At 42.3% G+C, this 27240-nt stretch overlaps 1 protein-coding gene across 1 annotated transcript in view; it reads right to left on the bottom strand.

The window, feature by feature from the left end:
• Positions 1-27240, bottom strand: part of NEK1 (NIMA related kinase 1) — a gene marked incomplete in the record, with an annotated part of 3475820 nt that overhangs the window by 108798 nt on the left and 3339782 nt on the right. Inside the window, 1 exon segment of the mRNA XM_044062568.1 lies at positions 5667-5800. Within this exon segment, the coding sequence (XP_043918503.1) occupies positions 5667-5800 (134 nt within the window).

Here is a 27240-nt window from a genome sequence, read left to right as displayed (position 1 = left end):
AAACCTAGACTCCTGAGGTATTCACTCACAGTGATCAAAGTCTGAGTGGAAAACATCTGTATTGATCTAAATATAGACATATTTTTATATGTGGAAGAAAAGCTTCTTGTACCGAGTAGGGGTGTAGCCAGTGAAAACCATTTTGTACTCTCAGATGCTTATTGCTAACCCCATCTACCTGGCATTTAAAAAGTGGTCATATTGTTTGAGCTGTTGCCTCACCTCACCCCAAACTTAATGTATGTAACATTTTCAGCTGTTCAGTCAAACTGTTAGGGGTACTGTTTTCAGATTTTAAATCTTCTCTGTATGCAACCTATATACATGTTTTTAGAAGCATTAATCTAGATTGTTATAGACATCAAATGGCTTGATAGTCCCAGTGTTTCTAACAGGTTGAGAAAAAAATTGAACTCTTTAGACTATAAAGAATATGTCTTGTTACACCCTTGGTACCGAGGTGTCTAGCAGACAACCCAGGAACACAATCGTGAGTGATGGAGCCAAAAAATCTCTTAAATGTTCTCCTGGAATCACAACCTACGTAGGAGACATCGCATCCAAGTGAGAGATTCCTGACACTTGGAAAAAGACATTGCAAATACAAGTAAGTTGTCTAAATATGGAAAAATGTGGATACCCTGTAGCCTGCAATGGGCTACCACAAAAACTAGACACTTTTTGGATACTCTGGGAGCAGTGGATAACGAAAAAGGGTAAGGCAGAGAAGTGATACATAAAACCTTTAGAAAAGTCTGAAATCTGGACGAATAGGAATGTGATAATAAGCATCTTTTAAATCTAAGGTTACGAAAAAACTCAAATGAGGAAGAAGGGGAGAAAGGTTGTGAAGTGAAAGCATTTTGAACATGGGCACTATCACATACTGGTTTAGGAAAGAAACGTCTAGAAACAGTCTCCAGGCATTTTCTTTTCTGGCATCAAAACATTCTTGAATGAAAACCTTTTCCCATGTGGAAGGAGGAACTGTTTCTGTTAGCAGCTCCCCCACAACAGCATGTGCTGTAGGACAGAAAGAAACAGGTGTTTGTTCTGATGGATGTGGAATAATTCCCTGAAAGGGAGGAATTTCTTCCCATTGCTATCTGTAACCCTGCAAATCAGTCTCAGATTTGTCTGAAACAATCTGCTGCCAAAGACAGAAATAGATAATTCAGATTTCCAGGAAGGGACAACGAATGGCCAGGTTGTGGATGTGTGTTGGTGAGGGAGGCAAGTTACCTTATATAATCATTCTGCTTTGACTGTCCATTATTTTGAGTATGTGCGTGTGGGCCATTGTTTTTTTTTTTTTTTTTTTTTTAACGTCTGCTCACCACATTTAGATGAGGTGTTTTTATTCATTTCTTGTCAAAATTAGATGAGGGAACAGAGAATCCCTTGGAAAATGTGGAGGAGGAGGGCTGAAAATTCTGAGACATTTCCTATATCAGCTTACCAATCTCATCACACTTCCTGATAACCTCTGTAAGCAGAGGATCCAGAAACTAAATCTCTATCCAAATGGGAATTTAATATCTTATTTCTAGTATCTTCTGTGAGTTTCTGAGAACACAGCCAGACAAATCTCCACAAGAAAGTGCCACAGGAGACAGCCCGGATCAATATCTAGAGTCATTAACATACGTTAAACAATGAGTAGGGAACTGAGGAATTGAAAAAACTAAACCGCAAAAAGCCGATTTTTCCTCACAGGACAGGCATGCAGATAACACATTTCTAATACTTTCACAATTAATCAGAATAAACTTTAACATATGAGCCTCACAATTAAGTTGCAGAAGCATGTACCTTTTTTCCCCATACTTGTCAATTTTACTATCCTTGTCAGAAGGGGAAGGACCAAAATTAACAAAATGTTTGGCAACCATTTGGTTAACTAAAGCTATAGCTGCTGGGACACATCTGGGGTGAGTGTATAAAAAATTTGAAAGACTGAGAAACTTTGTAAACTCTTATCTTTTTTCTTAGATGCAGCAGGCTGGCAATCAGAGAAAACTGTGACAAACACATCCTCAGTGTTCTCCCAATGAAAACACTACCACATTCTGGAAATAGTCTCAGAGAAAGAGAATCCTTGACTGGGAGATTCAGATAAATCTGAATCAGAAATCTGAGGTGAAGAACCTGTATCTGTCCCATCATATTTATTTCCAGGCTCAATTTTTTGAATCTCTTAATGAAAAGAAGAATGCTTTTTTTTTTCTTTTACCAGAAACCACCTGATACTAAGGGTCAACAGCCTATATAAGACCCTGAGCCAGACTTAAATACTCTTGTCCAGTGAAAGTGGAGCAGGAGAAGATGCATTTAGTTTTCTATTTCTTTTTGACAGGAATGATTGGACAAATAGGATTATTAATGGCAGCAATAGCTTTCCCCAGCGATAAGCACAACATTCTGGTTAAGTAGGAGCACCTTCCCTGCTCATTCTCACAACACTGACAAGAGTGGCTCTTCTTGACCACTGAGGAGACCTCAACAGCCAGACAGGATGTGGCTAGCCCGCAGACCATAGAGGTTGTACGGACAGCATCAGGCAAACCCAAGGAAGAATATCAATGGTCTGAGGAACCAGATTTGGCCACAGCAGTCACCCACCAGTGGCTGTGGCAAATTGCTAGCCTGCTGTGGAGGCAAAGGCTGTTTAGTTAACTTTCTCTTTTTGTGGCTGAAGAACTGACCATGTTTCATGGTCAAGCCAAAAATTGTGCTTCTTTCCTGGAAAAATTAAGCAACACAAGCTGGTAAATTTTTAAAGGAAGAAAAAAATTAACTTTTCTCGGGAACACAAAGTAAAAAGTACTCTAATGCACTTTACCATCCCCCAAAATTAATTTAAACACAGTTTCAGCCTGCCTCAGTTGTTCATTAATGGTGGCTTGTCCAAAGGTATGAAATTGGCTGTAACAAACTACATGTTTATTAAAGCAATTAAAGAGTACAGATGTTGTCCTGATGCCAGATGCTTTACTCTTTGACAATATGGATGAAAAAGGTATACGTTCATAAGTTTGAAAGCACATTCTTCGAATGTGCATATACGCAAACCGTTTAAGTGAATTCTGGCACGTCAACTTCCCTAAATGTCATAAATATATCAAATTTTGACATTTCTGATCACTCCACTGCCGAAACAAGTGCTACCATGCGTTAAAAAGGAGGCAAGATTTTGTAATTCGGCGCTTTGGTTTTCGCAATTTTTGAATTTTGCGGTTTGTAGTTCAGGGCAGCAGTTTCAAAGATGTGGCCATCGAACTTATTAAAGTATACCAATGAAAACATAACTGAGAAAGGTGTTCATTTTAGCCAGTATAGTAAAACTGCTTTACCTGTACTTCCCACATATAAGTGATGTATACTCTACTGCCATTGGTTGTACCATCACATTTACAACGTTGTGTCAGGTGTTATTTTATATAGTGAATAAAATTTACAACAAAAAAGAAAAATAATTAAAGTGTGCAAAACTGTATAAATAAAAACTGCACATTTGCTACTATGGAATCGTACTGTGGTTTGAAAATAAAACTAATTCTGTGCATACATCTGCAGTACTTGAAGCCTAATGCAACAGAAGATGATACACTAGGGGACAGATTCCAAACGGGCTGCTGTCAGTGTAACTGACTTATTCCAGTGTAAGCCTGCCCTGATTTTGAAAGACTTGCTTTTAAAATTACTTACCTCAGTGTAAGACCCATTTATAAACATGCTTACACCAAAGGCCAGATTCCAAAAGACCTTCACTCAGTGTAAGTGACTTACACTGTGAGAAAGTCTTTTGGAATTAGGCTCTAATTAGGACCACCTTAGAACTATGTAACTAAGGAAATAAAGCATGTACCAAAACTCATACCTGAAGTCTACAGGAAATCCTATTTGGGAACTCTCACAAATAGAAAGAAAAAATTAACTGGAGAGTTGCAGGATTGTCCTGTTGTTTCATGCACAAAGAAAGACTTGCCTCTAAGAACTCTGCAGTTTTTATTTCGATCTATAAAGTTGGTATATATGGCACAGCATACCTTTAGCTAAAATTAGTTTGGGTCTAGACTAGCTGACAGAGTTTGCTCTATGTCATCTCTCCGTTTAGGACTTTTACTTTTTATACATTTACTTCTCAACTGGAGTTTTTATCTTATTTAAAATAGACTTTTATTATTCAGTTTTAAAATACTGTGGCAAGTAATTTAAGAGCCTAAGATCACATATATGGAATCTGGAGTACTGAACACATTTTGAATCTGCCTGTCAAAGAGTGACTGCTCAGAGCTATTAAAATACTAGCTTATTTCAAGGGCAAACAATTTGTGTTGTTTGTTTGCCAGTGAAGTGTGGGTGGTGATAGCAACACCACAGATTGAGGAAGTGGTGTTGGTACTGGAGAGCTATCATTTATGTTCCTTCTAGAAAAATGTGTGTGTGTGTGTGTGTGTGTGTGTGTGTGTGTGTGTGTGTGTGTGTGTGTAGATACAAATGTGTTTGTGTGCACATACCTGCAAAATTATTCTGGACAAGTTTCAAGAGCAGTATGCAATATAGTACTGGAACACAGTGGGCTCAGTCTAAGGTGGGAGAAATCTTTGTCAGCTAAGGATTATAACTCTGATGTGCAACTGTACAATGTAAACCTTATTTGGACGTGGCAGGTATTGCTAATAACCTCAGTCAGCAGTGCGCACTTACCATAAACCCTTATGGCCAACTGCCACTCACATATTAACTGGCTTGCACCCTTATAGATTGAGAAACCATACCCTTAATCTTCACATATAATCCAGTATCAGCAATCTGGCTTTAAACCCTGCCCACCAACTGACCTACACACATCCTTGCTCTAATACAACATGACTTGATCAAGAAATGGTGATGATAAAAGGGAAGAAAATCTCTTTCCTTCAACTTTAAGATAACACTTTTGTAAACAGTTTCTCTTCAGGAGTTCAAGATTGGCATTAGTGGAACCGTATTTCCACTTTACATAGACATCCTCTAAATCACTCATGCCGTAAGTCTTCATTATTGGTCTCTCCTTCCCCTGCAGTGGCTTCAGCAAAGGATAGAGCAATCATCTTCTTCTTTCGGCTTTTCCCAGTTAGGGGTCGCCACAGTGGATCATCTGTCCGCTCATGACTGGCAGTGGAGTTTTACAATGTCGAGTTGCCAGCCCGGCGCCCAACCTTCCACCAAAGGCACAGCTAAGGATAGAGCAATACAGGCATGAAATGTATTCTGATGTCTGCAGTGGCTTGACCCCACATACAAGTCCTGCCAAGAAGCAAAGAGATAAAAAAATCCCCAGACTGCAGACACAGTAAAAGGATGGCAGAAAATAGGCCAACTCTGTGCTTTTTAATAAAATCACCACGTTGAAAAGTATATATAAAAAAAAAAAACAGAAATACAGAGAATCAGACTCTTAAAAATGCACAATGTTTTGACTCCTGAAATGTAAGCTTATGACAATGAAAGGCGGTATAAAGAAGCTAATTTAAGTACAGCAGGAAAACCATTAGCACTGCAGTACACACACAGTCTACCTCACTGATAGTCTCTTAAAAGCATAAAAATGGAATGAACTATCATCAAAGATCCTTTTCACAAATACAAAAGAAAATGTTATGTTTTCCTATAATACAAACCTTAATTTTATTATACACTTCAATGAACTTATCAAAACCAAGTTCCTGTTCCAGTTTAAATCGGAGTTCCTCCAAATGACTGAAGACACTCTCAGCATCATCTCCTTCACTGATAATATCACCTTCACTGTCATCTGTACAAAATAAAATAATAACATGTCAGCTTGAATAAATTTAACAAGGAAAACACACAGGACTTTTCTTTTTTCACTGCTGTACAGATTCAGTATTAAACACACAAAAATAACTGCCAAATACTAATTTATTTAGTTTCTAACCTTTATTCTATTATTGTGTTATCAAGTGTTTTGCTTGCTCCAAGTATGAAGTTAACTACAGACACAGTTCTATCATGCCTAGACAACTGAATGTTTTACAGAACAGTCAGAGTTCTTAGCACCTCAAAATCCCATTAGTACCTCTTAGTATCTAAACAAATCATAAACTAAAAAGATCCATCTCTTATTTGATGCTGTGCAATAAGATCAGGTTGAAATACTCCACAAAAGGTGGTAAAAGAAAAGGTGTTCAAAGATCACTCCAGAAAAAGAGGAAATGTTTTTGTAGACCCTGAGCAATATGCAATAGAAGCTGCCCACTCAGAAACCATTGTCTTCATGGCTATATACACTTTCAAAAACACAATAAACATAACTATTGATATGGCAAGTAGGTGCACTTCTACCCATTTTTTTTACCATCTAGGTATACCTTCACACATGAAAGGCCAGTTAAAGACAGATTGGACAAAAAAAGGAAGGAACTGCCAAGGGCATGATACTGAATAAATATTTAGAGATAGAGGACAGTGAGGACTTTATGGCTGGGGCAATTTATTGATTTTTATTTGTTGACCTAGAAAGTCTAACTGGGTGTAGACTCCTTTTCAGTGGAGACCTGAGGAGAAAAGCTCCAGGTCACATGCAAGATAACAAAACAATGTATCAGCTATTATACAACACATGAAATGATACAACACTATAACATTCAGTGTCAAAGGAATCTTGGGATGAACAAATACATTTGAGAGACGATACAGTATTATAGTAGAGGGTAGTGAGGAATGATATAGTATTGCAGCAGCTGGTTTTGAGGTAGGAAAGTCAGAAAACAGATGCAGAGAAAGTGGAAGTAGTCAGACATTTTAGAATAACAGCTATCCCACAGACAAACATAAGTAGATCCATGATTTGGCTAGGTGTACCTTTAGTAGTAGGTTAAACTTTATACAACCAAACTTATCAAAGACACCAACTGTTCACATCACAAAAAAATGTCTTAAAACTGTGAAAATTATACCTTTATCATGTAAGTTAAATTCTCATACCACATGAAGCACTGGTATTAGGTTCCAAAACGAGTAAACAAAAATCCTTGTCGTAGCAAGTTAGTAATGTATGAATCTTTCACTTACAAACTCGAAAAGTAATTGCATTCCCACTGAAATCACCACAAAATGTAAATACACTGTTCTTCAGACAGCCATAAGGTTTGAAATGGTAATGCAGTGCAAACTGTCAGTATACATACTGAAATAGTACTACAGGTAATTAGGTTAATATGCTGTGGGGGTGGCAAACTTAAGATACCCACACCTCCAGGTTGGTGGCACAGCACGAAGCATCAGATACTATCCATGTGCAACTAACAGTGGGTAAAACTGCCTTCCAGTTTATAGCCTGCTACAGACCACCCTCCCAAACCCAGGAATCCCACTCGACCTTCCTGAGAACACTGGAAAATATGAAGGTCTCTCCAAACACCATTATATTGGGCGACTTCAACTACCCAAGCATAGACTGGGAGCATTACTCTAGCTCCAACACCCTAGCCCAAAGGTTCCTAGAATTTATAAACTCAAATGCTATGGAACAACTTGTTACCACTCCCACAAGAGGGGAAAACATACTGGACCTGATCATCACCAACATGGGGACTCTATGCTCCAGACCAGAAGTGTATCCCTCACTGGTAAGATCAGACCATAAAATAATCTCACTGGATATTCACATCCCGACCCCACCCCCTGCCCAGAAAACCACAGTAAAAAACTTCTCTAAAGCAAATTTCACACTCCTCAAAACAGAGGTGGAATCCTTCAAATACCCCGGGCCTGTGGAAAATACGGCCCAGACCGCAGAATCCTTTATAAACGCTTTCTATGAACACCTTCAGGAATGCAGGGATCATGCAATCCCAAATAAAACCAAGACCCAATCCTCCAAAGGCAGACGTCCTGTCTGGTGGACCCCAGCCATAAACAAACTATACAATAAGAAGGAGGAAGCTACTACATGATAGAGCAAAATCCCAAAAAGGGAAGGCATCTCTGATCAGTATTAGGAAAAAACTACGGGCACTCATAACATCGTTTAAGGCCAGCTTCGAGAGAAAAATTGCACAGGACACTAAGGATAATCACAAGGCTTTCTTTAGTTATGTTAGGAACCTGGGTAAGAATTCCCAGATATGCTCAGAATTAGTCCAAAATGACAAAAAATACACCGAATCCACAGACATTGCCAAGATCCTAGCTGACAGGTTCAGCGCAAACCCCCCCCCCCACCAAAAGGGCAAATATGTATCCCAGCAGAGTGCTGCCCCCCTGACATCTCAGATGCTCAGGTAAGAGCCGCCCTCTCCAAAGCAAAAAACACAGCATCAATGGGACCAGACGGTGTCCCGGGCTGCGTCCTACATGAACTCCAAGAAGAGCTAAACCCAAACATAAAACTACTGTTCAATTTCAGCCTTACTACAGGATATGTACCCAAAGAGTGGCGTACAGCAACAGTGGTCTCTCTCCACAAAGGTAGTGCCTCAACGGATCCTGGAAACTATCGCCACATAAGCCTGACTAGCTTGGTCAGCAAAGCTATGGAAAGGATCATCATGGACCTCATAAATAAATATATTGGGGACCTACAGACACTGGATCCTACCCAGTTCGGCTCTGTTAAGGGCAGATCCTGCCTCTTAAACCTGGTCAATTTCTTTGAAACAGTCACCAAGGTCATTGACGAGGGGAAGGTGGTCCACACAGCCTACCTGGACCTCGCAAAAGCCTTCGATACAATACCCCAATCGGGCATTATAGATAAGCTCACCAGCTTAAATATAAACCCCTATGTCACTAGGTGGGTTGCAAACTGGTTCAAGGACAGAACCCACATGGTTAGAATTGCTGGAGCCATGTCAGACTCCAAACCAGTTACAAGTGGCGTCCCACAAGGCTCAGTCCTGGGACCTCTCTTGTTCGGTATATATTTCTCAGAGGTACAGGCCAACACGGAAGGACTGTGGCTGACCAAATTCGCAGATGACTGCAAACTGGGCGCCATAATCGACTCTCCAGCCGACATAAGCATCCTCCAAAAGGGCCTCAAAGAAACAGACAACTGGTGCCAGAGCCATGGCCTCAAGCTAAATGCCAAAAAGTGTAGTCATCCCCTTTGGCAAAAACAAAGTGCCCACAAATTACCACATAGGTGGTAATCCATTAAATACAGAAGAAGTAATTAGGGACCTGGGGACCCAAGTTGATAGCAATCTCTCATTTGACAACCACATGGCCAAAGTGGTTAGAAAAACATTTTATATAGTCCACCTAATCATGAAGGGATTCACATCTAGATCAGGGGAGGTCATTGTGCCTCTTTACTCATCCCTTATCAGGCCCATAATAGAGTACAATGCCCCTTTTGGGATGTACCTTACCAGACACCTGCAGCAATTGGAAAGACCCCAAAAGTACCTCACCAAGAGGATCAAAGGGCTCAAACAGATGCCATATGCTGCCCGGTTAAAGAAACTCCAGCTCTACTCAGTGGCATACCGCCTGCTCAGAGGCGATCAGTGTCTGACGTATAAAGCCATGTCCAACCCGGAATTAATGGACATGCTGCACCTCAGAAAATCCAAATCCCATCAAGCTATGTGCTCGAGAGACTTGAACCTCAGCACTGAAATAAATAGGACATGCTGGAGGGACAGATTTATAACCCAGAGGCTCCCTTCACTCTGGAATAAAATCCTAGTCCAGGTTAGGATCCTGATGAGTGGATGGGAGATCATAGGTTTAACCCGGGTATCACTTCTGTGTCATTGTTAGACAGAGGCACAGTATACTAACCTCGAAAAAGGGCATAGCAAAATTAATTTAAAATGGGTGGGGAAAGCCAAACACACTCTGGCTAGGCTTATAAATAGCCTAGGGCAGATAGCCTAGTATGAACCTATGAACCTAAATAGCTGACATTTAACCAAAATCATTAGTTATAGAGAAGACCCAGAATGACTAGAAAGGCCAAGCTAGACTGAAGAATATTAGGCTTAGTGGTCTTCCAGAAGAAGTAGAGGGGATCTAAATGTATTGCTTTTGCTTGCCTGTTGGTGACTAAATTGTATACTATATAGAACGGACACAATTTCTGTTCCAGCAGAACTATCAGTCTTAGAACTATGGACAATTGACTGCCCATTTTGTGTCTCTGGACTGAGGGAGAATATCCTGAGTGCTCTCTCTCAGCCCAATAAGCATAAGAAGTTTAAAAACCACCAGAACTACTTTAATCATGACATTTGTGCAGTTACACAGAGAAAAAGAAGCAATTTTTTGCCAGCAATGAGACAAATTCACAGACTTTGCTTTAGAATGATCTGTTTGGCATCCTTTAATGTTTCTTTCCAGGATGGAGTGAGGACTTCTATAGATTATCAAGAGGTTATATAACTGACTAACTAGTGGACAAATAACGAACAGTTGACAAAAAAGAAGTTATGTCTTACCATAATGTTCCACCTGTGTTGTAGATCTTCACTCATTCATTACTGATAGAACTTCGGTTCCGTCCTCAGAACCGATACAGCCGGTACCAAGCTCACGCCAGCCAATAACTCTCAGCTAAGACCTACCCACAATGCCCCTCTCATAGTCTCTTCAGATCGAGTTTACCTGCCCTTATAGTATAGAAAGAGTAACAGTGATAGTAGGAGGCTCTGTCTGAGCAGATACCCTAACTAATAAGGAGATCCTAAAGTCCACCAGGAGTCCAGGCAGGGGAAAGGAGGGTGGGAAGTAATGAATGAATGAAGATCTACAACACAGATGGAACATCATGGTAAGACACAACTCCTTTATCTGATGTTGTAAATCTTCATTCATTCCTTACTGATATGACAGAGTCCCCAGCTACTTGAGTCCTGAGTGGCCCTAAGGAAGGACATTCCTGAGCACCATAGAACCAAAAGATGCTCTTCCCCTGGAGGCCAAATCCAATTTGTAATGAGTGATAAAGGTACAAGGTCTTGACCAACTGGCTGCTGCACAGATATCATCCATAGAGGCTCTGGAATGAAAGGCCACTGAAGTAGCTATCGATCTAGTAGAGTGAGCCTTTATTTTAGAAGGCAAGGACATTTTGTTTTGATGGTAGATGAAAGTAATGGCGTTTCTGAGCCAAGAAGATAAAGTCATTCTGTAGACAGGCTTACCCATTCTGGGTACTGCAAAAGCTACAAACAATTGATCTGTTTTTCTGAAAGATTTAGTTCTGTCCAAGTGGAAATGAAGCTGCCTATGAACATCGAGGGCATGCGGAAGGTATTCCCCTCTATTTGAATGGTGGGAAAAGAAAACCGATAGGTCAACAGATTGGTCGATGAAAAAACAGAAATGACCTTGGGCAAAAAGGAGGGGTCAGTACGTAGAGAAACTCTTTTCCTATGGAAAATCAAGTATGGTCTCCTGACACTCAAGGCCTGCAACTCGGACACTCTTCTCGCTGAGGTAAGGGCTACTAGAAGTAGAGTTTTCCAAGACAAAAATTTTATATCACAGAAGTTAGAAAGCTCAAAAGGAGGACTTGTTAATGACTGAAGCTCCAAAGTCAAGTCCCATGGCTCTATAGGAGGATTGACAGGAGGTTTAATATGTAATACTCCTTTCATGAAGGTTTTGCACAGTTGGTGTGACATAACAGATGAATTGTCAATTCTATTGTGAAAATTTGCAATAGCTGCTAAATGCACTGTCATTGTCAATGCTACTGAGATATTGTAGGATCTTCTGAACAGGCAGAGAAAAGGGGTCCATGTTATGTTCTTTGGCCCATCTAGAGAATCTAGTCCACTTACTGAAATAAATTTTTCCTGGTGGATGGTTTGTGCAAAGCCAGAATGATCTCGCGAATAGGGGACGAAATATCAGGTAGCCTGGCAATCATCGGAAGTGGAGAAACAAGCTGTGAGCTTGAGGATGTGGAGATTGGGGTGAATCAGTCCCTGAGGATGAGACAGCAGTCCTTGAGCTTGATTCAGGATCCACGGGCTGTGAATCAGGTGAGGCCATAGGAATGGGAACCAGACTTGATGGGGGCAATAAGGATTACTTTGCTTCTCAACCTTTCAGCTTTCTGTAGAAATTTCGGGATGAGGGGAAATGGGGGAAAGGCGTATAGTAGGCCCGGGGGCCAATCGTGCATTAGAGCACATCTCGGTGACTCCCCCTGAGGGGTGATCAGGGCAAAGTAGCTTCTGCATTTGTTTTTTAGGGGTGAAGCAAACAGGTCACAGCAAAGCCTGCCCCAGCAGCGGAAGATTTGAGCCACTATTATCGGATTGAGGGACCACTCGTGAGGCATCAAAATGTTCCTGTTCAGATTGTCTGCAATAAGACTGGAACTCCCGGAAATGAGCATTGCTATGAGAAAGTGGTTGGAAGCCATCGCCCAATGCCATATTCTCATGGCTTCTCAACACAGGGGGTAAGACCTGGTTCCGCCTTGTTTGTTGATGTACCAGATGACTGACATGTCCGATTGAATTGCAATAGTCCCAGAAGGAAGGGATGTGTGGAAAGATTGCAAAGCTAAGAGAACTGCCCTCAATTCCAGGACATTTATGTGCAAATTGGCCTCTATGGGGGACCAGGTACCTTGGACCGTCTTTCCCTGGAAATGCCCTCCCCAACAGGGAAGTGTCCATGGTCACCATGGCCCTGGGCTGGGGGAGGCAGAATGGTCTACACCAAAGATTTGTTTCTGGCTTCATCCACCATAGCATTTCTTTCTTGCAAAGGTTTGTAAGGCATATCATGTGGTCAAGTGGGTGGGAGCCACTGTAATAGTCTCAAGTGCAACCTCGCCAGTGGTACTAGGGTAATGATTGCTGCCATTGAGCTCAATAGTTGCAGTACAAGGTGTGCTGGTACAAACATCTGCGGAAGGAGGATTTGAATCTGGTTTGTTGTTTTTGAAAGCCTGTGAGGAGGAAGGGAAGCTTTACAGGACGTTGTGTCGAAGATCGCTCCAATGAATTCCAGTGTTCTTGCTGGAGACATGTTTGATATTTCCATACTGATCATGATACCTAGGCGAAGAGTAAGGCCTTGAGTGCAAGACAGCCTGAGAATGAGAAGGTTCCTGGTCGTGGCAGTGAGGAGCCAATTGTCTAGATATGGAAATACCTAGAATCCTTGTAGTCAGACACGAGCTACTATGACTACCATATATTTGGTAAACACTCTGGGGACTGTCAAGAGACCAAAGGGCAGTACCCTGAACTGGTAGTGACTGGCTCCCAGCTGGAAGCGAAAAAAATCTCCAGCAGCGTTTGTCCATCTTTATGTGGTAATACACGTCCTGGAGGTCTACAGAGCACATCCAGTTATCCTTCCCCAGAAAGAGGAGAATGTACTGCACCGTGACCATCCAGAATTTTTGTGGTTTGATGAATTTGTTTAGTAGGCTGAGATCCAGTCCTTCGTCTTTTTGGCACTAAAAAGAACCTAGAGTAAAACCCGGATCCTAATTGGACTGGTTGGATGACTCTTTTTCTTAGCAGCTTTTCGATTTCTAAGGCTGCAACCTCCCTCTGACTGGATAGAACATCGGGGATTCGTTTTATGGGTCTGGGAGTGAGGTTGAATGTGATATGCTAGCCTCTGGATATTATTCTCTGTACCCATGCATCCATTGTTATGAGTTGCCAGGCCTGTAGGTGCAGAGAGAATCGACCCTCGACTGCTTACAGAGGAAAGCAATCAGGCCACTGTTCAGGAGTGCTGGAAGGGTTGGCCAGATCCCTAGCGCTCTGGTTGCACGGACCCCCTCTGCCTCGAAAGGGATGTGTTCCAGATGAGTTGCCCCCTCTGCCCCGGGGGGATTGCTCATCAAAAGTGTCACAAAAAGATCCTTGGGACTTCTTGAACCACAATTTTCCTCCCCTCTGATTCCTGGAGTAGGATCTCTGGGTGGGGGGGGACACACGTATGCACACAGCAGACAAGGTCTTTCACTCTTTCTCACTATGTGATAGTGTGTCTCTTACTTTGGGACCAAAAAGGGAAGATTCGTCAACAGGCGCGTTGACAAAGGAAGATTTGAAAGGGTCCGTGAAGTCACACAAACGCATCCAAGCATGCAGTCTCATGAATATGTCAGATGCGACTGCTCGAGCTGCCCCCTTGGTAGTGTGAGAAATCAAGAGTATCGACGAGTTGAGATGGATTCTGGGGTAGCTAGCTGGGAGGCAACAGTATCACGCACCTCCTCAAGCAGTACCTCTGCCAAAGAGGTAGACGTTTCTGAGATTAGGTCTCTTTGGAGGCGAGTAAATTGTGCCAGGTAATTCAGAGACTGAATGGCAAAGGTCGCTGAAGTGTAGGTCCACTTCCCTAGTCTGTCCATGGCCCGAGACTCCCTGTTCAGGGGATGAGCAGTGGAACTATCTTCTGCCAGTCCTTCTTGGTGGCCGCTGCCATGACAATGGAATCTACTACCAAATGTCTGGACCAATTGGGTTGGTCTTCAGGAGTGGACAAAATTTTATCTGGCCTCCTGGGGACAGGTTCTTTGTCGTCCGAGGCCTTCCAGGCACGTTGCACAATAAACCTAATGAGCTCATCCTCAGTTGGGGGTCACCCAGGAAGTAGATGGACAAGCACAGAAAGCCTGCAAGAACACCGATTACTCTGAAAAATGGATGGAGGGCTTCCAATCTCCCCTCTGCTTGAGGAGCTCGAGAATTTCTCCAAATGAGACGTCTTCCAGGGGAGACCGTTGGGACGCTTCTCCCTCATCATAATAGGTGTCTTCAGTGATCGATTCCTCAGGGGAATCCAGATGCTTCCTCTTGCAAAGTTTCTTCCGGGGTGGCTCCCCAGTGGGGTCTTCTGAGGAGGACTCCGGAGAAAGGGTTCCCTTCAAGGGAAGGTCTTGCGGCTCCGTGCTTGAGATCCCAGAGTAGGAGGTTGGGACATCTGCATGCTAGAGGGGGGTTCTGGTTCCAATGCCAATGGTGCCAACTGCGAGCTTGTTGAAGCGAGAACCTTCTCCATCACCTGGAAAGCAGGCCCGCCCGAGGAGGGATGAGAGCCCGGAACTGAGAAGGATGACCTCAGAACCGGGGTCACATCCTGCCTCGAGGAGCCTGCCTCCAGGTGAGGAGCTCCGAGAGGACCGGTAGCTGCCGGGGGAAACTGTGACTGTACACGGCGCCACAGAAAATAATTGGCGCTGAACTAGGTGTCACGGTGCTGACAGCCTAATCACTGCTCTGACTGTGCACCAGCTCCAAAGGAGCCATGGCACCAACAGTTATTGGTGCTGTCAGAGCCGAGTCAGAATGCACCAGGATGGACATCGGTACCGAACTCTTCAAGACTTGGGAGGAGGTCGGAGGAAACTAGGCAGGTGAATACGTCATGAAAGCTTCCGTTCCAAGAGGGAGGGAAGACCTAGTCGGGGTCCGTAATCCTCTAGCTGCCAAAAACTGGTCCACAACCCTCAATACATCTTGTTCCGAAAGACTCCTGGTGAATCTGAAGGAAGTTGCCGATGGAGATTCTGGTCTCTAAATATGTGGAGTGAACTGTTGTTCCAAAAAGGGAGTCATAAGAAGGAGAATACCTGGTTCTGGCAAGGTGCTCAATCTTCGGAACTGTAGGTGTCATCGGTGGAGCCATGTAAGACATTGGCGCTGTGGATGGTGCTGATGCTGGTACAGTGGTAGGAGCCTGTGTCATAATCAAGGTCTGCACCGAGGGGGATGGTGCCGATGCTGGCACAGTCGTAGAAGCCTGTGTCATAATCAAGGACAGCACCGAGGGAGAAGACAGGGACATTGGTGCCAAAGCTATCTGTGCCGATGGTATGGGAGAAGCCTGGTGTCATCTTGGTTCCGAGGAGGATGGAGGTGTCGGAACCAAGTGACTCCATTTCTCTATGCTTTTTCACATCCTTATGTTTAGGAGGTGGCGAGACCTCCATCCCAGAAAGAGCCTCCGAGAAGCATGTTTTCAGCATACCCTTCAAAATAAGCTTGTTCTTACGTTCAGCCAATGTATGGTTGCTGAAGCTAGAACAAATGTCACAAGAAACATTAGTGTGGTCAAAGCCCAAACAATAAATACACCGGGCGTGACCATCTGAGTTGGGCATCTTATGCCGATGCCTGCACTTATCACACTGCTTGAACCCAAGCTTAGCCTTATCTGACATTATAACACACTAGCACTATGTCCAACAATAAAACTACATTTACCAAACAACAGCAAGAAGATAAAGGGATAGCGAAAATCTTTTTTTTTTTTTTTTTTACACAGATAGCTAGGAAAGAGTACCAGCAATGGTACTAAGAAATACCAATAAGAGAAGGGCCTACGAAGGTAGGAAAAAAGTAGTAGTACCAACGATGCTAAGAAAGAACTACCAAGGTAGTGGGTAGGGTTTAGTCAGGAAATATAGAATTTAGGAACAAGGAATAACCTTAGAAGAAAAAACTGGGTAATAAGTCGATAAAACCACAAATAACCACAAAAAAGCTACACTTACCTTGAGAGAAGGCTTGGCATGTCTGACGAGAAATGCGGCAAACAAGATCTGGAGAGACTATGACAGGGGCATTGTGGGTAGGTCTTAGCTGAGAGTTTTTGGCTGGCGTGAGCTTGGTACCGGTTCTGAAGACAGAACCAAAGACCTATCAGTAAGGAATGAATGAAGATTTACAACATCAGATGTAAACTTACCCTAATGGTAGATGTTTGAATTGATCACTGTGGCAGTAGCCTAAGCTATATGGAAAGCATCCTACCCAGGGTTATAGATCTGGGAGAGGGGGGTGTGTTTCTTGAAAAACCTGGATGTCCAGCTAGTATCCAGAGTTTTAAGGTGCCTATCATGTGCTCTGTGTATCTGAAGGGGTATGAGAATACACTGGTATAACAGTAGACATACAGGTGCCAAACATCACAGCTTTCTTGCCTGGCAGAAAAGGAAGACTACAGTCCAAAACATGTGTTGTGTGGTAGGAGAAAGAGGAAAAGGGAAGGGATTAGTGGAACCCCATCCTGACACACGGGGATTATTTTTCTCCCTGATGTAATAAGAAAAATTCCACCAGAAAAAGGGGCAGGAATGTGGTGTTAATACTGCACCTGTGATATATTCAAACATCTACTTGTTACAGTAAGTTTATTTGCACAACTGTACAATCTTCATCATTAGGTAACTGAGCAACAGCATAAAGCTTAAATCATCATGAAGGAGAAGGAGAAGGAACGGCCAGAGTCCAACTGTCCCTGAAGAATAGTTCCCATAAAAACCCGCTCTTAATTTGGAGGAGAATGACGCCATTTTTATAATGCTTAGTGAAATTGTCTACAGATAACCAAGTTTGCTGACTTTAGAATACATCAAGTCCACCCCTTTCCAAAAAGATCTACGTGTTGCCATAGCCCTGAAAGAGAGAACTTTGACAATGGTGGAAAGGTCTTTTCATGATGAGAAAATTGGACAGCATGGGATAATCTTTTAGAAATAGTTTGCCTTGACATTGGTTTTATGTTGTTTATGGGTTTATAGTTTAGTATTTGGTTAACTGTCCTTTTGGACCATTTTAAGCCTAGCTAATTACCCCATGTGAGACTCAAACCAGTGAACTACTGACTAAAACTTCTCAAGTCCTATATTTTGACAATGTATTACCTGAGTTGTCTGTGGGCAACTTAAGAGTTGTGAGGGATTTCCTCTCCCTCATTTCTTGGTTCAGAAAAGAAGACATGGGAAGAACAGACTGATTTAAATTGTGAATTCTGATAATACGTTTGGTATGAAAGAAGGTTGGTTCTTGGGGATACCCTATCCATATCCTATGTAAGGTTTAATTACCATAACAGCTTGCAACACAGATACTCTCCTTGCTGAAATCACAGCAGTAACACTGTTCTCCATGTCAGGAACTTTAAATCCGCCTTATCAGCTCAATCAAAGGGAAAATGTGTAAGTTTCTATATTGTGAAGTTAAAATTCCAAGGAGTCATCACCTGTTTTCTGTGTGGTCGAATGTGTAGTACCCCTTTCAAAAACTGTTTTACTTAAGATACAGAAGAAAGGACAGAATGAAAGATGGACAGAAATGGCCAAAAGATTAATCTTGATAGCTGAATAAGAAAATTCAGATTTTAGCAATTCACGCAGATACTGCAGAACTGTTTTTAAAGGGTCTTGGTTCTGTTTATGGCATAAACTACAAAATCTCTTTCATCTGGTCAGAGTTTCAAGCAGCAGGTTTCTTTGCTTCCTTTAATCCCTGCAGCACATCCTCAGAAAGTAGGTGCTCAAGAGGAATTAAAATTTTACCTTTCAGACCATCAGCTGGAGAATTTCTAGGTTGGGGTGAATCAGTGGCCCCTTGTCCTGTGTGAGTAAGTTTATGTTAATCGCGGTTAGCCATTTTCATGAGAAGGAAGAACTACTATTGTCTGGGCCGAAAAGGAATCATCATCATCTTTACAGAGTCCTTATTGATCTTTAAAAGAACTCTAGCTACTAGAGGAAAGGAGGAGGCTTAAAGGAATATTCCTATCAAAGGGAATGAGAAAGTATCTTATCTTCCAGGCTTTTCTGAAAGGAGCTCTGGAGCAGAATTTTTTCAACTGTTCATTGTGAATGAAGGCAAACAGATCTACTTGGGGAGTTCGCCAAGATAGACAATCTCCTGGAAGACGACTGTGTGCAGCATCCATTCATGGGGATCTGTCCTGTTTCTGCTCAGTCTGCCACAGCAATATGCTCTGACGGAATATAAGTAGCCTGCAGGAATAGGTTGTGATATACTACAAGTTCCCATGCTATTATTGTTTATATACCACATGACAGTGGTGTTGTCTGTGATTACCATAACAGTTCCAGGTTTAAGGATTTAAGGACATTTACCAATGTCATCATTTCTTGGGTATTTATTTGTTTTCTTTTTAAAATGATGATCCCAAAGCCCTTGTACTTTAACTCCCTTGGATATAGCCCCCCAGCAAAGTCTGAGGCATCTGTAGTTGGACTGGGAAGGGGCTGAAGAAAAAAATGGAAGAGGAGATTTTATGCTCAACTGGTCTATTTACCAGTGAAGTTTATTTCTGACAAAATTCAGTACAGCAGTGTATATTGCTGGGTCCAGACCGACTTAAGAAAAATGACTCGTGCACTCTGGCTACAGAAATTATGAAAACTGTAGAAGCATCCTTGCTGATGCCAGAGTTTCAACAGAAACTGAAGGAACTGCTACTTGTAAAAGATTACTTTTCCTGAGGCAGTAGTGCCATCCTTTGATAGGTGTCTAGCAGGCATCTTAGAAAAAGTTATCAGTTGGGAAGGAATGAGCGCCACTTTTGCAAACTAATGGTGAAATCTAGGTTGTGAAAAGATTTCTGACAAAGTGTAGAGACTCCTGACATTTTTGAAAAGAATATGTACAAAAAAATAAGGCAATTGTTCAAGCCAGGAAAATGTGGATATGGAAGGTGACCACTGAGGCTAGACACTTGGCAAATACCTTACGTGTTACGAACAAACCAAAGGGCAAAGATGAGAACTGCTAATGTGAACCAGAAGTAAGAAATCTTAAAAACACGAAGTTTCTGTGAATGAGTAAATGATGGTAAGCATCACTTAGATCCAAAGTCATTAGGAAACATAAAGAAAGGACTATGGATAATAGAGATTGCAGACTATGCATTATGAACCAGAAAGCCTAATAACTGCTTTACAGGTGACAGCTTGGAATCTGTGCTTTTATTCTGGTCCTGGTGAAAGAAGAAGCAAAGTGCATTGATTCCTGACTGTTTCTGGTTGCAGAGTGTGTGTCTGGGCTCAACGTTCATGATTGGTCTGGTTGCTATTCAAGGCATCTGCCAGGAAAAGGCTACAAGCCTGCAGACCCTTGCATCATCTGGGACAAGACTGTGGATCACCAAACGGGTTGTGGCCTGCTTCTCATCTTTCGATTGGTGCTAACATTTTGAATCTCGTGAGAGAAGAAGCAAAGGAGCACTGTATCCCAACATAGTGAAGCTGTGGTGAGACCAGCATTACTAGTAGCCATTCATGCGACTCCCCTCTTTTCATCATTCTTGTCAAGCTAATTCTTTGTTTTCAGTAAGTACTGCTTGCTTTGTTTCTAACTTAAGAATATCTGCCTAAATACTTCAACCTTAAATTTTCAGGGTCTAGATATTAGTTTCCCCTCAAGTGTTTGGCAGTGCTCTACACCTATACAGACTCAGACACCTTGAGTGACATTTTTCCTGCAAAAGCACAACAGAAATTTCTCCAATACCTAGCTCCACACAGGGCAACTAGTTTACAGTGACAAGCACTGTCCCCATTGTTGCAAACCGGATACTCTTGACAGTGACTGATATTCTCACTCAAACTGTCTAATCAATAAAAAAGGGTCTTTTGCCATGGATATGAACTTTTCTACTGTTACTGGCTTGCTGGATATGGGCATCCTGAGGCAATGTAGAAATTGCCTCATGTTTACTGACAACCCAGTTAATTCTCAAACAAACTGATATGGTATGTGACAGATGTATTTACACAATGTTACTGGAGGTAAAGCTCTCACATGCTCCTAATGTCAATAAGGTTGTCAGCAGTACACACGCTGCATCCATCACGCATAATTCAAAGCAGACATATTGACCCACATATATGAAAGCACTTAAATGTAACCTTCCTAAGCCACAAACACCCCCTAGATGAAGTACACATAACAAATATCCTCAGCAGCTCCAAATGTGCTCTTTCAAAACAACATCCACATCAACACACAGAGCTACATCTCATGCAGCCTCTAACTCTAAAGCCATAAGGCAATCTACCACAAAATCCAACATTCTAGTCATTGGAGACTCCATCATGAGGCATGCTGATGCCTCTCTCACTGGGCTGACTAAGGAAAAAGTCATGGTCAGTTACTTGTCATTGGCTAGGATCAGCCACATTACACACGCACTCAGATCAATGGACCAAAATTACCAATATGACTCAGTCATAGTCCATGCGGGGGTAAATAACCTGAGATGTACCTCCCTAGACTATATGAAGGGAGACATCAAGGAGCTCTCAGAATGTGTGTCGCATGCTGGTATGAGCCTAGCATTGAGCAGCATTTTACCTTCTCTCCTTTGATAGTCACATCGCCACAGTAGTCAGGAAGTCCTTCTACGTGGCACACCTCATCATAAAAGGGTTCTCATCCAGGAAAAAAGAGGTCATTGTTCCCCTCTACTCGACACTCATTAGACCTATTATAGAGTACAGCGCCCCTTTTGGAATGTACCTCACAAGACATCTGCAGCAGCTGGAAAGGCCACAGAAGTACCTCACAAAGAGGATTACTGGCCTCAAACAAATGCTCTACACTGACTGCCTCAAAAAACTCCAGCTCTACTCCGTAGCATATCGCCTACTCCGAGGTGATCTCTGCCTAACATATAAAGCTATGTCAAACCCAGAGCTGTTGGACATGCTACACCTAAAGAAATCCCAATCCCTCAGAGCTATACTCCCTAGGGCCCTAAACCTTATCACCACAATAAACAGGACACGCTGGAGGGATAGATTCCTGTCCCAGAGACTTCCTATACTCTGGAACAAGCTACCCATCTACGTCAAGCAAAGTTCTTCATTAGCACTCTTCAAGAGAAATCTTGATGAGTGGATGGGAAATAGGAAATACACCCCAGGGATCACTTCTGTGTCTCTGCTCGACAGTGGCACAGGAAAATAACTTTCTTGGGTGGTGTAAGCCATGGAACCTTGCTGGCTAGGCTTATGTAGGCCCTTGGGCCGATAGCCTAGTACCTACCTATGATGCCACAATACGAACAAATGATGATTAACTTTAATAATTGGCTCAGTTTCTGGTGTCATTCTAAGGGGGTGCAATATTTGTCAGCATGGAGAGGAGATGGTCAACAGACCAAGTTGCTTTGCCAGGGATGATCTACACATCTCCCCTCTAGGCTTTCAAACATTAGCTAAAACATTGTCTTCCCCATAGTGCCTTTTTAGGCAAAGCCAAATTGAAAGTACTTCTGACATAGCAAATCAAACCAAGAAAATCTAAAGGCATTACTGCTCAGTGCTAGGAGTCTAAACAAAAGACTCCACTCCCTAGAACCTCTCTTTATTCTAGGGAAGGCTGAAATCTATGTAGTCATTCAGACATGGTATAAAGCCATGGAGAGCACACCTGCAGTGCAAGGTTATAATGCCTTCCACACATTTAGGCCAGCTACTTCACAGGCAGGGACTAAAGGTGGTGGCATCTCTATTTACATCAAAAATAAATCTACTTCAAGGCCGGTCAAACAGGACAATGCACTTGAGTTGCTCCATGTTGGAATCACTACAGGCAAAATCCACTACCATTTTCTTGCAAGCTATAGGTCCCCCTCCTATGACCCAGGATACCCATACCATGTATTTAACGCATTAGAAACACCAAACATACAACCCAATACCATATTCATGGATGACTTTAATTACCCCACTATTAACTGGGAATCCTATACAACACCAAATGTACAGGCACAGAGATTCCTGGATTTTGAAAAATATAAACTTCCCGGACCAGATAGTTAATACACCAACCAGGGGTGCAACCATACTAGATCAGGTCCTCATTAATATGTGAAGTTGCTGCACATCCCCTACTGTAATGCCTTCTCTGGTAAGGTCAGACCACAAAATGGTCTTCTTTGAAGTAAAAATAAAACCTGGACCCTCAGCTAAACATGGAATACTCAGGAACTGTCCTAAAGCTAACCTCCTGCTATAAAGTGAGAACCTGGTAAAATTTCAAGCCCCCATACACCCTGTACAAGCATATTAATAGCCGCACAGAGGCAGCTGTACCCACCAGGAAGAAGTGCAGAACTAACTCAAACAAGCCACCCTGAGGGAAATCACAAAATCGATAACCTGTATAACAGAAGGAAGAAACTCATGGCAACAATTAGGAGGTTCAGCACACAGCAGGATAAACGCACTCATCAAACTAAACAAACTAAGAGGACAAACAAAGTCTATCAAATCTGAGGTAAGTTTGGCCTCCCAGGCCAAGAACAAACTACAAAGCATTCTTTAGCTATGTCCACAACCTCAAAGGCAATACACAATTATGTGCAGAGCTCATTGTAATTGGAGCCACCTATACTGCGCCAGAAGATATAGCAAACCTCCTGGCTGATAATTCAGCTCCAACTTTACCCCTCTCTCCCCCTCAAGCTTCCCTCAGGAAGTATCACCAGATATAACTCCCCCTACTATCACTAGCGAACAGGTCCTTAATGCTCACTCTACAACCAAGAGCACTGCATCAATGGACCCAGACAATATCCCAGGATGCCTTCTAAATTGCATGAAACATGACCTATCAAGGCCTCTGGAATTATTGTTTAACTGTAACCTCTAAACAGACTTTGTGCCTCATGTATGGAGAAAGGCAACAGTCATCCCTCTGCACAAAGGTGGGCTGTCTACAGACCCTGGAAACTACAGACCCATAAGTCACACTAGTCTTATATGTAAAGCCATGGAATTATCATGGAAATTATCAACTCTGGACCCAACCCAGTTTGGTTTCGTCAAGGGCAGATCATGCCTACTCATTCTGGCAGACTTCTTTGACAAGGTCACCAAAGCAATGGATGAGGAAAAAAATCATTCACACTGCCTACCTTGATCTGGTCAAAGAATTTAAGACAATACCCCACTTGGGCATTGTTGACAAACCCGAGAGGTTAGGTAAAAACCCATATATCACCTGGTGGATAACCAACTGTCTTAAAGACTGGGCCCAGGAAATTAGAACTGGGGAGTCCACCTCTACAAAGAGGCCAGTCACAAGTGGAGTCCCTCAGGGATCAGTCCTTGGACAGCTTCTTTTTGGCATTTAATTTTAAGAAGTCAAGGCCAAAGTCAGTGGTCTCTGGCTGACTAAATCTGAAGATGACTGCAAATTAGGAGCTGTCACTGAATCGCACACTGACACAAATGTTCTCCAGGAGGGTCTGACACAGACAAACAACTGTTGTCAGAGCCATGGACTAAAACTAAATGCCAAGAAATGCATAACAGTATCCTTTGGGAAAGCATCCATCCTTGGTAACTATCATACTGACAACACACCCCTTAGAGGTGACCCAGTAGTCAGGGACTTAGGGACATGCATAGATAGTAATCTAGCCTTTGACCATCATATGTCTACAGTGGTGAGGAAATCATTGTATGCTGCACAACTTATAAACAAATGTATGGCATCTAAGTCCAAGGAAGTCATTGTTCCACTGTATTTGGCATTCATCAGACCTATCATTGAGTACAATGGCCCCTTTGGTATGTACCTAACCAGGTATATCCAAAAATTGGAATGTCCACAGAAGTTCCTCACTAAAAGTATACTGGGTGTAAGTAAAATGTCCTATGCAGACCGCCTCAAGGCCCTATCCCTTTATTCTGTCTCCTACAGGCTTTTGAGGGGAGATATATGCCTGGCATACAGGGCATTGTCAGACCCCACTCTGATGGACCTCCTGCATATTCACAAAACAAACAGCACCAAAATTAACCATTCTAAAGACTTGCACCTTGCCTGTGATATAAACAGGACCTGCTGGAGAGATAAGCATGTATCCTAGAGACTACCCGTCTAATCCATGTGAAGCAGAGTTCCTCCTAACACAATTCAAATGCAACTTGGACAATTGAATGGGAAACCAGTAACTCATTCCTGGTTTGGCATTTATGTATCTAATGGACAAATGCAACCTGTAAATGTTTCATATCCCAGGCCCGTGCTTACACTTATCAAGGGTATCAGAACTAGTCAGAGATTTGGGATGAATGGCTAGGCTTAAAAAGGGCCTTTTGTGGTCGTTAGCCTAGTAAACACACCTATGAACCTATGATCTTTGGAACCTTAGCATGAATATTTAGAAAAAAAAACAGGTGCTAAATAGGTCTTCAGGTTCCCCTCATTCTTGGGCACCAGAAAATTTCTTTAATAGAATCCTCCTTTTTATTTTTTGGTACATAATCTAATACACCCTAGGAAAGCATGTCAGCAATCATAGGAGGGAAACGAGTGAGTTTGGTTTTCAGAATAGGATGGAATTCCTAGGATTGGGGGAAGAGAATCCCATTGCCATTAGTACCCATTCTGATGATTCCTAGAACCCAATTATCTGTTGTAACCTGATGCCACAGAGAGATGTAGAAAAGGACTATTGGGAAGGCTCAGAAAACTGCCAGGATGGGGAAGAAAGGGTGGCAGTCAGTAATTTTTCTTTGCCCAAGTCTGAGCAGTTCCTCCTTTTTTCTCAGAACTGCATGACACTGTTTCTAAAAAGGTTGCTTTCTTGACTTTTGTTATGCCCGTATGAATGGTTTTCTATAAAAAGGTCATAAGATGGGGAGGAAATTTCTGCTATACTTTGATACAGGGGACTGAAAATTTTGCTTTATCCTTGAATCACACTCTGTCTTTCATCAAACCTCTTTAGAGCATCTGCCAATGAAGTGCTAAAAAAACTTTGTCCACATGTGCATTAACAATTTCAGATCTGACATCTTTGGGTAAAGTTAGGGTGCATCACCATGCAGCTTGCAAATGACTGATCCAGTTGCTGCATTTAGACACTGTATCAGCAGCATCATCATACAAGTATCTTAAGGAGTACTTGATAATTTGAGGGACAGAGAAAAACAGGCTTTAGATTCCGAACTAGGTAAATCAGCAATAGCTTCTTTTTTTTATGTCAGCAAAAGATGCAAACAAGAATTTGGACATGAGCTGGACAACTGACAGTTCTAAATATTAAGTCTATAGAGGTGTAAACCTTTACCCAAACCTGTTAAAGGCTCTGCTAATCTTGTCAGAGTTAACTGGATTAGAAGCAGACAGGTGTTTTGGTCTAGTGTTTTTTTTTTTTTTTAAAGAAATTACTGAAAGGTCAACCCAGGGGCTACTGAAAAGTTATCTATGAAACCGAGGAACTTTATACAGTTTAACTAATGTTCTATGAGCAGGAGTTTGGTTATAAGGAGAAGTACTGGCTGGATTAAAACATCCTCAAGTCCTGCAAGAACTGGGGTATATCCACTGTTTTTGGGGGGGGGGGGTCTACCTGCAACAGGTCATACAGTACCTCTGTTGAGTTTAGAGATCCCCTTATGCTCCCATTTAAAGAAGTCCTTCATCCTTCCAAAAGAGAAGGACAATTGCTCCACAAGTTTGTTTGTCTTTTTATCTTTTCCCGGTTACGGGTCGCCACAGCGGAACTCCGGTCTGCTAATGATTGGCAGTCGATTTTTATGGTGCTGAGTTGCAAGCCCGACATCCAACTTTCAGCGAATGCACGCCCATTCACGCATGTCTTTCGGAGGCCACTCGACCGCGGGGAGGACAAGCAGACTCCACACAGAAGGCACTCCAGCCAAGAATCGAACAGGAGAACATACTGCTGTACCACCGCGGCTTACAATTGCTCCACAAGTGAATCTAACAAAATATTTTCTTCAGATTCTGACTCCACATTTTCAGGAAAACAGACTGGAAGCGTAGTCTAAACTATCTTCCTCTACATCAAAATTTGATTCAGAATCTGAAGGAGGAGAGTTTGTTCTTTCTGAATGAGTCTGGGCTGTAGAAGCAGTCTGAAGTGATTGAAGTACTTTGAATAAACATTTAGCAAAAGAGAACCATTCCTCTTTTGTTTCCTTGAATGTTGGGGTAGAGAGAGTGGAGAGGTGCTTCAACTTCTTTTCCCCCTGCTGTCTCAGAAGAAAATGTCTATTCCTCTCCATGGATGCTAGGCACCTTTTCAATAACCATTATCTGGGGATATCTGCATTCCCTTCCAAATCAATCAAGCATGGTTCTCCCTTGTTAACCTTGGACATATGTCCTGTCACTGAGGATGTGATAAGACTCCTGACTCTTAAAAATCTTCCTAAAGAACAACAGCCAAGAAATCAGAAGCAGCCGACAAATAGTCCAAGGTTTCCAACATGGACACAGAAATGTCATCTATTGGGGGCTGGGAAAGAGACAGAATTGCTGAAGATGGCATTTTAGAACCCTCTCTAACTACTTTCTTTTTCTTGAGAACTACAGAAGTTCAAGTTACTATCTCCAGACTTTATAGCAGGTCATTATAATGGCTTTAAACCACTTTTTCTTGACAGAGCTTTCGGGAAATAAGCCAGCTCCTAATGGTCTTAGGTTTGAA

This window comes from Protopterus annectens, chromosome 2.part1 (assembly GCF_019279795.1).
Source record: "Protopterus annectens isolate FY-2018-M chromosome 2.part1, PAN1.0, whole genome shotgun sequence".
NCBI classification, from domain to species: Eukaryota; Metazoa; Chordata; order Ceratodontiformes; family Protopteridae; genus Protopterus; species Protopterus annectens.
Note: the sequence above shows the minus strand (reverse complement) of the source record. Positions and strands in the feature narration are given on the sequence as shown.